The 14,054-nt window shown below is 45.3% G+C and overlaps 1 protein-coding gene across 1 annotated transcript in view; it reads right to left on the reverse strand.

The window, feature by feature from the left end:
• The window catches only part of MROH8 (maestro heat like repeat family member 8), a 74,650-nt gene that overhangs the window by 19,489 nt on the left and 41,107 nt on the right, over positions 1-14,054 (reverse strand). Inside the window, exons 13-16 of the mRNA XM_054467146.2 lie at positions 6,579-6,714; positions 3,152-3,342; positions 456-593; positions 61-175 (exon numbers count right to left, since the gene is read on the reverse strand). Coding sequence (XP_054323121.2) covers positions 61-175; positions 456-593; positions 3,152-3,342; positions 6,579-6,714 — 580 coding nt within the window. The remainder of the gene's footprint in view (positions 1-60; positions 176-455; positions 594-3,151; positions 3,343-6,578; positions 6,715-14,054) is intronic.

Here is a 14,054-nt window from a genome sequence, read left to right on the forward strand (position 1 = left end):
AAGGCAGGGATTGCTGCTTCATAGGCTTCCTGAATCCAGCTTCTAAAGAATGAGTCTTACCTCCACAAAAAAGCCTGCAGATGTGAGTTTATGTTTATCATTCCCTCGGTTAAGAAGAGGGACTAATAAGTACATGACCTTCTGTGCAAGGAGCCGATTTCTTTCCAGCAATGCGCTGCAAAACACAACACCAACAGAATGACTCTCAGGAATGCTCCCATCCAGGGGGCATTGTCTCAGGGCTGGGGACCCTCTAGAAGTTCTTGCCCAGCTACAGGATAGTATATGGTAGGGCCAGGACCTCTGAAAAATTTGCCTAGCATTATGGATATTTGCCCACTCTCTTATAAGGAGGTTATTCAACCTTAGTTGCTGTGATAACTAGAAGGGAAATAAATACCCAAAACAATGCCGATTTAGAACAAGTGGGTGTATGCATGACAAGGAAGCCTTACTTGGCAAGGAGAAATACTCCCTGAAGATGGTGATCTTTCCCTCCCAGGAGAGCCCATCCTTTATTCTTTTCCATGATGTTGAATTCCTGCAAGCAGCATGTTCTGAGAAGGAGAGTCTTTGTAGCCTGCATGGCAAAGCTAAATCAAACGAAAACAGTGTGGGTGATTTGAACAGGTCCCTCCAACTTACCAGCACACAATCACCCTATTCTCACTGAGGAGGGTCATGCATTGACAACTGCTGGACTGTAATTCTCTCCTTTCCAGATTGCCCAAAAGACTCTTCTCTTTTTTCTTTTACTTTCTTCTTCCTTTTTTTTTTTTTTTTTTTTTGAGATGGAGGCTTGCTCTGTCGCCCAGGCCAGAGTGCAGTGGTGAGATCTTGGCTCGCTGCAACCTCCGCCTCCCTGGTTCAAGCGATTCTCCTGCCTCAGCTTCCTGAGTAGCTGGGATTACAGGGGCATGCCACCACACCTGGCTAATTTTTCTATTTTTAGTAGAGACTGGGTTTCACCATGTTGGTCAGGCTGGTCTCAAACTCCTGACCTCAGATGATATGCCTGTCTCAGCCTCCCAAAGTGTTGGAATTACAGGCGTGAACTACCATGCCCGGCCTACTTTCAAGACTAGTCAAGTGCAGTAGTGAGACCAGAAGAGTCTTAATGCTCTAATAACTTGTAAGGCCCTTTACACAAGATCTCAGCATAAAGAAATCTAACTAGGTCTCATTTCCCCAGGAGTTTAGAAGGAAATCTATGATAAAAGAAATGATCTGGGATGCTAAACAGACACACACTGCTTTTTTTAAAGCCTTACTGAGATACAGTTTACCCCACATGATTTATCTCCACTGCTTTTATTATTTATTTATTTATTGAGACAGGGTCTTGTTCTGTCACCCAAGCTGGAGGGCAAGGGTGCCATCATGGCTTACTGCAGCCTTGAGCTCCTGGGCTCAAGTGATCCTCCTGCCTCAGCATCCAGAGCAGCTGGGATTACAGGCATGTGCCATCAGGCTCTGATAATTTAAGAAAAAAAAATTTTTTTTTGAGATAGGGTCTGGCTCTGTCTCCTAGGCTGGAGCGCGGTGGCGCGATTTCTGCTCACTGCAGTCTCAATCTCCTAGGCTCAAGCAATCTTCCCACCTCAGCCTCCCGAGTAGTTGGGACCACAAGTGCGTGCCAACACACCTGGCTAATTTTTACAGAGACAGGGTTTCACCATTTTGCCCAGGCTGGTCTTGAACTCCTGAGCTCAAGTAGTCCTCCTGCCTCGGCCTCCGAAAGTGTTGGCATTACACATGTGGGCCACTGCACCCAGCCTAAAAATTTTTTGTAGAGACAGGATCTTGCCCTGTTGCCTAGGCTGTTCTTCAACTCCTAGCTTCAAATGATCCTCCTGCCTTGGCCTCCCAAAGTGCTGGAATTACAGGAATGAGCCATTGTGCCTGGCCCTCCACTGCCTTTAAAAGCTACTTACTGAACTGTTATCCTGGACCTAGCATCAGAGAATCTTAAAGCTGGAAGGAGCCTGAGCAACACAGTGAGACCCCCTCTCTACAAAAAATAAAAATAATTAGCTGGGCATGGTGGCAGGCAACTGTGGTTCAGCTACGCAGGAGGCTGAGGTGGGAGGATCACGTGAGCCCAGGATGTTGAGGCTGCAGTGAGCCATGATCATGCCACTGCACTCCAGCCTGGGTGACAGATGGAGACCCTGTCTCAAAAAACAAAACAAAATAATAAATAAAGCTGGAACGGTCCTTTGAGATCACCTTGCCTGACCTTTTCATTTATAGATAAGGAAACTGAGGCACAGAACAATAGATTTGCCCAGGGTATAGAACTAGTTGAATGGATGAATGAGAACTGCACTAGAACTCAGGTCTACTGACTTAGTCTGGTGTTCTTAAATATGTCACATTATAGTACTTTCTCTGAAAGAAATCCATGTACCATAGCAACACTAAGAAACGTCTTTATTATTATTATTACTTTTTGAGACAGAGTCTCGCTCTGTTGCCCAGGCTGGAGTGCAACCGCAGGATCTCGGCTCACTGCAATCTCTGCCTCCCGGGTTCAAGTGATTCTCGTGACTCAGCCTCCTGAGTAGCTGGAATTATAGGCAAGTGCCACTACGCCCAGCTAATTTTTGTATTTTTAGTAGAGACAGGGTTTCACCATGTTGGCTAGGCTGGTCTCAAACTCTTGACCTTAGGTGATCCACCTGCCTCGGCCTCCCAAAGTGCTGGGACTACAGGCATGAGCCACCGTGCCCGACCAACAACACTAAGAAATTTCTACTGAGACTCTAATGGGACTTAAAAATATCTCTCCATGCAATAAAACAGAAAGCAGAAATCACTGCATGGTGGATCAGTACAGTTTTGGAGGTAGGTTTAGGCTGTTTGGTTTCCGTCTCTACTTGATTTATTAGGAAAGGGCTAACACGACATCACATTTGGCTAACTCAGATATAATCCAGATAGCCAAATTTACCTTGTTACTAATAAAACCAAAGATAACCAATGAAAGCTCAGAATGATTCCTGGGCATTTCATCTTGATGGCTCATGAAGGTTGAAGGTTGTAAGCTCCCCTCCAGTTGGGACTACATCTTGGCTATCCCTGTGTTCACCACAGTGCCCAGTGCTTAGTACGTGTTACTTAATGTCAATGAAATAATGATGGGCAGTACCACAAAGGGGTGACCTCTGAAGGCACTTCCTGTTCTGTGTACAGGCCACTTGGGATGTTGACATCAGACATGGTGAGGCCGATGCTGTGATGAATCTGGATAAGCAGTGTCATGAGAAGCTGAGGAAAGAGTCGGAACGTAGCTGCTCGAAGCCTGTTTCCCAAAAACACCTCATAAAGGGCATCTGTTGCCTGTGGTGGAAAAGACACAGAGAGGAACTAAGCACCTGCCATTTTGAAATACGGAAGTCATGAAGGAAACTATTAACATATTTGACTACATACAAATATAAAGCCAGGGCAACATTTATCATAAAGTTAGATGACAACAGGCCAGGTGCAGTGGCTCATGTCTGCAATCCCAGCACTTTGGGAGGCCAAGGCGGGTGGATCACCTTAGGTCAGGAGTTTGAGACCAGCTTGGTCAACAGAGTGAAACCCCATCCCTACTAAAAATACAAAAAAATTAGCCAGGTGTGGTGGCTCACGCCTGTAATCCCAGCTACTTGGAAGGCAGAGGCAGGAGAATCGCTTGAACCTGAGAGGTGGAGGTTGCAGTGAGCCAAGATCGTGCCATCGCACTCCAGCTTGAGTGACAGAGCGAGACTCCATCTCAAAAAAAAGAGTTAGATGACAACAACCTGGAGAAGTATTTGTATCAATATATTGTTCTTACTATATAAAATGCTCTTACGTAGCAGTAAAAAAAGTACTCGAAGGGTAGGCCACACACCAGTGGCATTGTCATCACCTGGGAGCTGGTTAAACAGGGAGAATTTCAAGCCCCATCCCAGACCTTCCATATCAGAACCTGCATTTTATTATTATTTTTTATTTTTTTGTTTTTGAGACAGAGTCTCGCCCTGTCACCCAGGCTGGAGTGCAGTGGCGAAATCTCTGCTCACTGGAAGCTCCGCCTCCTGGGTTCACGCCATTCTACCGCCTCAGCCTCTGAGTAGCTGGGACTACAGGTGCCCGCCACCACGCCCAGCTAATTTTTCGTATTTTTAGTAGAGATCGGGTTTCACCGTGTTAGCCAAGATGGTCTCGATCTCCTGACCTTGTGATCCACCCGCCTTGGCCTCCCAAAGTGCTGGGATTACAGGCGTGAGCCACTGCGCCCAGCCGAGAACCTGCATTTTAATAATATCCCCAAGTGATTGTGGTTTGTGTGCATATTAAATCTGAGAAGGACTAGTGTACAGGACATGAACAAACAAGTCATAAAAGAAATATAAACGGCCAATTAAAAACATATACAAGGCTGGGTGTGGTGGCTCACGTCTGTAATCTCAGCATTTTGGGAGGCTAAGGCGGGAGGATTGTTTGAGCCCAGGAGTTCGAGACCAGACTGGGCAACATGGGGAATCCCCGTCTCTACTAAAAAATACAAAAATTAGCCAGGCATGGTGGCACTCTCCTGTATTCCCAGCTACTCAGGAGGCTGATGTGGGAGGATCGCTTCAGCCCAGGAGGAAGAGGTTGCAGTGAGCTGAGATCATGCCACTGCAGTCCAGCCTGGGCAATAGAGTGAGACTCTGTCTCAAAAAGAAAAATCACAATAATTTAGACCACAGAAAGCTGAACCATAAACTGGCAGGGGAGAAAATAAAGTAAAAAGTAAATGTTGATAGTAGGGCAGGCTGTGTGTGTGTGGAGGCAGGTTTATGGGAACGCTGTACTTTCTGTTCAATTTTTCTGTGAACTTAAAACTGCTCTAAAAAATAAAGTATTTAAAAGGAAAAAATGAAAAAAGTACACCAAATAGATACACCAAAAGTTTATATATGTATAAAGACTTCTGGAAAATTCATTTTTAGGGAGATTGTTACAGACATGAGCTAAGAATGGTTTTTACATTCTTAAATAAAAGGATTGTTTAAAAAAAATCCAAAATCCAAACATTGTTTAAAAAAAATCCAAAGAATATGTGACAGAGACTATATATTTACCATCTGGTCTTTTATAGAAAGTTGGCCAACCTCTGCTTAGGGAGATCTGCACTTTCTTTTTTTTTTTTTGAGACAGAGTCTTGCTCTGTCACCCAGGCTGGAGTGCAGTGGCGTGATCTCGGCTCACTGCAACCTCTGCCTCCCTGGTTTAAGTAATTCTCCTGCCTTAGCCTCCTGAGTAGCTGGGATTACAGGCGGCCGCCACCATGCCTGGCTAATTTTTGTATTTTAAGTAGAGACGGGGTTGCATCATGTTGGCTAGGCTGGTCTCAAACTCCTGACCTCAAGTGATTGGCCTGCCTCGGCCTCCCAAAGTGCTGGAATTACAGGCGAGAGCCACCGTGCCTGGCCTTTTTTTTTTTTTTTTTTTTTCTGAGATGGAGTCTCACTCTGTTGCCCAGGCTGGAGTGCAGTAGCATGATCTCGGCTCACTGCAACCTCTGCCTCCCGGGTTCAAGCAAGTCTCCTGCCTCAGCCTCTTGAGTAGCTGGGATTACAGGTGGGCGCCACTACACCTGGCTAATTTTTGTATTTTAGTAGAGATGGGGTTTCACCATATTGGCCAGGCTGGTCTTGAACTCCTGACCTCAAGTGATTGGCCTGCCTCGGCCTCCCAAAGTGCTGGAATTACAGGTGAGAGCTACCGTGCTTGGCCTTTTTTTTTTTTTTTTTTTGAGATGGAGTCTCACTCTGTTGCCCAGGCTGGAGTGCAGCAGCGTGATCTCGGCTCACTGCAACCCCTGCCTCCTGGGTTCAAGCAAGTCTCCTGCCTCAGCCTCTTGAGTAGCTGGGATTACAGGTGGGCGCCACTACACCTGGCTAATTTTTGTATTTTAGTAGAGACGGGGTTTCACCATATTGGCCAGGCTGGTCTTGAACTCCTGACTTCAGGTGATCTACCCGCCTTGGCCTCCCAAAGTGCTGGGATTACAGGCGTGAGCCACCGCATCTAGTCTGCACTTTGTTTTATACAGTTCTACGATATTTGAGGTTTTTTTCCCACAAGTTTGCATTTCTCTTTAACTATGATGATACATATTTTTTAGAGGATGAGGGAAGGAATGTTTTAAACATATTAAACCAGGGATGTTTCCAAGGGACAGAAGACAGTCATGGGTTCTTGGTTTCTGTTTCTGGTTGGGCCAATAAAGCCCCTTCCTCATCCCTCTTTTCCGCTTATCACTAGAGACAGAAACTAAACACCATGGCTTCAGGCTGCTAAAAGCCTAAAACAAGACAGAACAGAACAACAAAAACAAAAAAAGGCAGGTTGGATGAGTTTGTATTAAAGCATTCTGACTCCTTCACTCTCCCCAGCTCCCTCCACGTCAATCCCTTGGCAGAAACACTGTAGACTTATAAATGGATGACAGATGCAGGCTTTGAGAGGGACCAAAAGGAACACTCTCCAATGGGGTGTGGGGTCAGTCATCCTGGGAGGGGCTGACATTAGAGGGGCAGAGCTCAAGGGCTTACAGCCACAGCCACATATGCCATCTTCTCCTGTGCGGGCTCATTATGGCATTTCTGCAGCTTCCTCAGGAGCCTCCACAGAATCCAGGTTGTGCTGGGAAGCTCCACCGCCAGCATTCTCCACACCTCAGCCAGGTGCCTGGAAATCCCAAAGAGCAAGAGGGTTCAGGAGAATGGCTGATTCCAATGCAATCTACAAGAGGTTCTCCTCTCTACTCAGTTCTTCAGGGTGTCAAAAGACTGACTTTGATTTCATAACAGTAACTCCCCGGGTTTTTTTTTTCCTTCTTGTGAGATCTCGTCTCAAAAAAAAAAAAAAAAAATAAGTGGTTGTATCCATTTATTTGTCAACAAGCAGAGTAGGATTCCTATTGCGCCATATTTTCTTTTATTTACTTATTTTTTAAATTTTATTATTATTATTATTATTTTGACATGGTGTCTTGCTCTGTCACTCAGGCTGGAGTCAGTGGCACGATCTTGGCTCATTGCAACCTCTGTCTCCTGGGTTCAATCAATTCCCTTGCTTCAGTCTCCCGAGTAGCTGGGATTACAGGTGCCCGCCATCACGCCCGGCTAATTTTTGTATTTTTAGTAGAGCCGGGGTGTCACCATGTTGGCCAGGCTGGTCTCAAACTCCTGACCTCAAGTGATCTGCCCGCCCTGGCCTCACAAAGTGCTGGGATTACAGGCGTGAGCCATTGCACCCAGCCGATTTTTAAAATTTTACTTTAAGTTCCGGGATACATGTGCAGAATGTGCAGGCTTGTTACATAGGTATCCATGTGCCATGGTGGTTTGTTGCACCTCTCAACCCGTCATCTAGGTTTTAAGCCCACACACATTAGGTATTTGTCCTGTTGGTCTCCTTCCCCTTGTCCCCCACCCCCGAAGTCCCCAGGTTTTATTGAATCAACTTCCCATTGCCTCAGCATGGACTTCAAGGCTATTCATAACCTGGTCCTGACTTAACTTTTCAGCCTCATCACTTCCCCATCACACACTCTGTGCTCAAACCATCCAGACCATTCAGACCATTCACCTTTACCTAATAAAACACAGACTTTGAAAACCCTATACCTTTGCTTATGTCACTGTCCTTTTTTTTAGACAGGGTCTCACTCCGTCACCCAGGCTGGAGTGCAGTGGTGCCATACACAGCTCACTGCAGCCTTGAACTCCTGAGCTCAAGCAATCCTCCTGCCTCAGCCACCCGAATAGCTGGGACCACAAGCATGTGCCACCACATCTGGCTAATTTTTAAATTTGTTTTTGTAGAGATGTGGTCTCGCCATGTTGCCCAGGCTGGTCTTGAACTCCTGGGCTCAAGCGATCCACCCACCTCGGCCTCCCAAAGTGCTAGGATTACAGGCATGAGCCACTGTACCCGACCCTTATGTCACTTTCTTAAACTGGAAGGCCCTTTCCAAAACTCTTCTCTGCCCATCAAAATCCTTCAAGGTCCAGCTCCAGTGTCATGTCTCCTAGGAAGCCTTGGTTGCTTCTTCACCATGTCTTTCATAAGAGTTCTCATAGCACTTAAAAAATTTCTTCTTCTTAGAGGTCGCTTCAATCTTACATGTGCTATCATCAGTTCTTTATGTGTGTATCTGTTCCCTCTGAAGGAAAGGATTCTTTCTGGCTCTTCTTCTAGGAATTCCTCAGGGGCTTGCACAATGCCAAGTTCATAGAAGGCTAAATTATAGACACATGTATTCGATCTGGTCTGTGGTCCTCAAATTTTGGCTAAAGTTAATCCTTGAAATAAAGCTTTGATCCTGCCTAGAAGAGATACCTTCTAAAGAAAAATAATATGTAATAACTTCTCTGTCATTGATTCAAATGTAGGGCCTGAGAGTTACATAAACATTGTGGAAGAACATTACAGTGGGAAGAAAATTGGGAGTTACTCGTGCTTTTAATCCATTCTTTTATTTTCAGAATCTATTTAGGCATCTTGGTATGCTAGAGTAAGTTTTTAAAGTGTGATCTTCCAGGCCAGATGTGGTGGCCTATAATCCTGTAATCCCAGCACTTTGTAATCCTAACACTTTGTAATTCCAGCACCTGCAATCCCAGTAGCTTGTAATCCTAGCGCCTGTAATCCCAGCACTTTGGGAGGCTGAGATGGGAGGACTGCTTGAGCCCAGGAGTTCAAGACCAGCCTGGGAAACATGGCGAAACCCTGTCTCTACAAAAACGCAAAATTAGCCAGGTGTGGTGGTGTGTGCTTGTAGTCCCAGCTACTCAGGAGGCTGAGGTGGAAGGATCATTTGAACCGAGAAGGCAGAGACTGAGGTGAGCCAAAATCATACCACTGTACTCCAGCCTGGGTGGCAGGGTGAGACTGTCTCGGGGGGGAAAAAACGAAAAAAGAAAAGAAAAAGAAAGAAAAAAAGTGCGGTCTTTCAACTGTGAGAATCATCCTAAAACTTGAGAGGCTTAAAGACTATCCCAACATTTCACTCCTCACCTCAGTGATTCTAATTTGTGAATAAAACAAAGTAAGAAGGTCCTAAAGAACTCCTAAAGAAAAGGCCAGAAAGGCAATATAGGATGCTGAAAAAACTCACAGCTGCAGAATGATGAGACGGCAGAATACAAACATTCATCTGGGATGACATAAAGAAATTCTCATATTTACTTACCCTTGGTTATTTTCTTTGAATTCCTGAGGGAGTAAAGGAAGTACTTTGAGAAGCTGTTTATTGTGAGAGAAGTGTTGCAAAATGCTTTTGGTTTGCCGCACATTTTAAGTGTGCTGAAAATGCATGTGAATTTAGAAAGCGCACAGCCTTTAAGCCAATGGTTCACGAATTTCAGTGTGAGAAACATCTGGAGAGTTTGTTTAAAATATGGAAAAAATCTTCCCACCTCCAGTGATTCTGATTCTGTAGTTGGACATGGGTTTTGTTTGCCCATCATCCCTTTGGGAAACCACCTTTTCAAGATCCTTAATAATCCTGTTTGGTTCGTGTAGTTTGGTGGGAGCTGACTCCAAGCCAGGCTAATCAGAGTCCTGCCCAGGACTAAAAAGCTAAAAAGGAAATGACACACCCTTTCCACTGCTGTTTTGAGCTGATGGTAACCACCTTTGCCACCTTTAGTGCAAGTCCATCTGAGAGATGAACTCTGGAGCCCTGATGAAATAAACTGAGTCTCGGGATTCAATCCTGATGACAGACCCTTGGACTTTGCTGTAATATAAGCCTATACAATTTCTTAAGGTAGCGTGAGCTCAGTTTCTGCTACTTCCAACCAAGAGTCCTGACTAATATAGTAGGTGTGACGTAGGGTCTTGGAAAATGCTTTTTTTCTTTGAGACAGGGTTTTAGTCTGATGCTCAGGCTGGAGTGCAGTGGTGTGATCACAGCTCACTGCAGTCTCAATTTCCTGGGCTCAGGTAATTCTCCCACCTCAGCCTCCTGAGTATTTGGAACTATAGGCATGTGCCACCACAACTGGCAAATTTTGCACTTTCTGTAGAGACAGAGTTTCACCATATTGCTCAGGCTGGTCTTGAACTATTGGGCTCAAGCCATCCACCCATCTCAACCTCCTAAAGTGCTAGGATTACAGGTATGAGCCACCACACCTCGCCAGAAGATGCATTTTTTTTTTTTAAACAAGCTTCATAGGGGATTCTGTGTTTCAGACACTTTAACAAACACTGCGCTAGGAGACTGAAGAAGCCTACATCTTTAAGAACAAATATCTTGCTGTAGCATCCTTACAGAATAGAAAGGGAAACAGCCTCTTGTCTTTTCTGGTGGAGGACTGGGACAGAGCACCGCACCAGGGTAGTATGAGGGACACATGTCACATATGTACTCTATGACTTCTTTGTTTGGTCCTGCATTAGTGAACTGAGTTTCTTAAAGTATTTCATGTCCCATAGAGAAACAGTCAGTGGTGAGAATGTAGTGTAATTCCTGTGTCAGTAAATGATATCACCATTAACTTGGCCTCCAAAGCCAAAAACTGAGGAATGGGGAGTTAGCCTGAATGCCTTCTTCCTCCCTGCCGTTCTTTTCCAATTCAATCAAGGTCTGGCTACAGATGCTCCTATTTCTTTTTTTCTTTTTCTTTTTCTTTTTTTGAAATGGAGTTTCACTCTGTTGCCCAGGCTGGAGTGAAGTGGTGCAATCTTGGCTCACTGTTCAAGCCAATTCTCCTGCCTCCCAGGTTCGAGCAATTCTCCTGCCTCAGCCTGCAGAGTGGCTGGGATTATAGGCATATGCCACCAAGCCCGGCTAATTTTTGTATTTTTAGTAGAGATGGGGTTCGCCATGTTAGCCAGAATGGTCTTGAACTCCTGACCTCAGGTGATCCACCTGCCTTGGCCTCCCAAAGTCCTAGGATTACAGGCGTGAGCCACCGTGTCTGGCCAAGGCTCCTGTTTCTTTACTCCCTCCTCCTCTCCATCTCTGAAGCCACTGCCCTAATCAGGGCATCATCATCTTTTGCCTGAAAAGGTGCAACTGCTTAACTGCCTGTCCTTCTTCCTGTCTGGCAGAACAGCCTCTAATCCATCTCCATCAGAGTCACACTAAAAATCCGCATCTGATTATGTAAGTCCCTTAACTAAGGTTGTTCGATGGCTTCCCAACTCCCATAGTATAAAGTCCACTATCCTAGTTCTTAGTTGGTCCCAATCCATCGCCGCTAACTTCTGACCACTTTTTAAAAGCAGCTTTAGTGGCTAGGCATGGTAGCTCATGCCTGAAATCCCAGCACTTTGGGAGGCCAAAGCGGGCAGATCATGAGGTCAGGAGATTGAGACCATCCTGGCCAACATGCTTCAGCTCTAGCCATCAGATCACTTTCCAGGTGGCAGGAAGAAGAAAGATGATGAGCCTACTCTCTCCCTTTAAGATTATTTGTCATAGGTTGCATGTACTACTTCAATTTGCATCCAGAATTTAGACAAATAGTCGCACCTATATGCAAAAAGTCTGGGAAATGAGTATTTCAAATAACCAACTGAAGTTCAGGGATTCTATTACTATAGAAAATGAAAAAATAATTAGTGAATACTGTCTTAAGTATACAACTCACTGACTTTTAGTAAATTTACAAAGTTGTGCAACCATGACGACGATCCAATTTTAGAACATTTCCATTACTGCAAAAAGATCCCTGGTATCTGAGCCCTTCTTACCATCTACTTTCCTCTCCAGCCACTTTGATCTGCATCTGGCTCTTAGCATTCATCAGCTTGGAGGCAGCTCTGCTTTCAGAAATCACTTCCTGACCCTTCATTTAATTAAGCCTCGACCTAGGTAGGGGCCTTCCACGAACTCCCTACTTAGCTTTAGAATACTTATGCATCTATGGGGCTACCAGACTGTGCTGCTTAAGGGCGGGGTGCATGTCCTGTCCATTACTTATAGGGCCTAATAGCACCTTGCACATAGTTGATGCTTTAGGCAGCCTCCTAAGAACAACTACCCCAATCTATATGTAAACCCACTAACGTGTGGAGTCCTAAGTAGGGAAAGGAAGCCAGGCTGGCGAGAGCAAGGGAAAGCAGAAAGAAAAAGCAGATAAGCTGTAAGTCCGCCTTTCTTCATGGTCCAGGACACGGCCCTTCTGTGCAATTAACTCACCATCTTCCTACGCCCAACTATCACCAGACACCTGCAAATTAGCTCATTGCAACTTGGCATTATCTATACTGCACAAGGCCCTCTTCAACATGCAGCACGAACACTATGCTGTAAAATCTCCAGCAAGCCTTTGTCTCCTGGCAGTCGGCTTCTCTTTTGCAGGCTGTCTGTTGTCTCTCTGGCACCATTATTTTCCTACTTTCTCTAATAAATCTGCCTTCCTCTACCCATAACTGTCTTGGTAAATTCTTTTACCCCAGCACCACCGGCCCAGTCACTGCTCCCCTGTGACATAGTGAACTTCAGGTAAATGACAAAAATATAATCAGAATAACATTTCCTGGCCGGGCGCGGTGGCTCATGCCTGTAATCCCAGCACTTTGGGAAGCCGAGGTGGGCGGATCACGAGGTCAGGAGATCGAGACCATGGTGAAACCCTGTCTCTACTAAAAATACTGTAATCTCAGCACTCTGGGAGGCCGAAGTGGGCGGATCACGAGGTCAGGAGATCGAGACCACGGTGAAACCCCATCTCTACTAAAAATACAAAAAATTAGCCAGGCGGTGGCGGGTGCCTGTAGTCCCAGCTACTTGGGAGGCTAAGCCAGGAGAATGGCGTGAACCCGGGAGGCAGAGCTTGCAGTGAGCCGAGTTCGTGCCACTGCACTCCAGCCTGGGTGACAGAGCAAGACTCTGTCTCAAAAAAAAAAAAAAAATAATAATAATAATAATAACATTTCCTGAATAAGTCAGTTAAATTTCTAAAAGATTCCATAGTTTGCATATGATCTACAGCAGTTCTCAAAGTCCTCCCAGAGGTAGAACAAATACAAACAAGAGAATAATGCTAAAAGCATACTTAAAATAATTAAATAGGGCAGCACACGGTGGCTCATGTCTGTCATCCTAGCACTTTGGGAAGCTGAGGCAGGTAGATCACTTGAGCCCAGAAGTTCGAGACCAGCCTGGGTAACACTGAGAAACCACAAAAAATAAAAAATTTAGCTGGGCCAGGTGGTGTGGGCCTGTAGTCCCAGTTGCTCCAGTGGCTGAGGTGGGAAGATTGCTTGAGCCTGGAAGGTCCAGGCTGCAGTGAACTATGACTGTGTCACTACACTGCAGCCAGGGTGACAGAGAAAGACCCTGTCTTAAAAAACCCCACAAAAAATAAAACTAAATATATTTAATATTTTGTACTTAGATTTATTTATTTTGAGACAGAGTCTTGCTTTGTCTCCCAGGCTGGAGTGCAGTGGCGTGATCTCGGCTCACTGCAACCTCTGCCTCCCGGGTTCAAGAGATTCTCCTGCCTCAGCCTCCCAAGTAGCTGTGATTACAGGTGCGCACCACCACGCCAGGCTAATTTTCGTATTTTTTTAGTAGAGATGGGGTTTCACCATGTTGGCCAGGCTGGTCTGGAACTCCTGACCTTGGGTGATCCACCCCCTTCGGCCTCTGAAAGATTTATTTTTATATAAGAGTTGAGTACAGATAAGCTGTAGCAAGTACCAAACATTTAAGAACAATTTGTTAGAGAAATATGCAAAAGCAAGCTCAAAAAATTTTTTAAAATTTAAAAAGCTTGAGTGTGGTGGTACACACCTGTAGTCTCAGCTACTCAGGCAGCTGAGGTGGGAAGATCACTTGAGCCCAGGAGTTCAAGGCTGCAGTGAGCCATGATTGAGATACTGTCTTTAAAAAAAAAAAAAGTAAGACTGTTACTCCAGGCTGGAGTGCAGTGACTATTCACAAGTCCAATCATCATATACTATAGCCCCAAACTCCTGGGTTCGAGTGATTCTCCTGCCTCAGCCTCCTGAGTAGCTGGGACTACAGGCGTGTGCCACCATACCCAGCTTTAAAAAAAATC

The sequence above is a fragment of the Pongo pygmaeus genome, chromosome 21 (genome assembly GCF_028885625.2).
Source record: "Pongo pygmaeus isolate AG05252 chromosome 21, NHGRI_mPonPyg2-v2.0_pri, whole genome shotgun sequence".
In the NCBI taxonomy this organism is placed as follows: domain Eukaryota; kingdom Metazoa; phylum Chordata; class Mammalia; order Primates; family Hominidae; genus Pongo; species Pongo pygmaeus.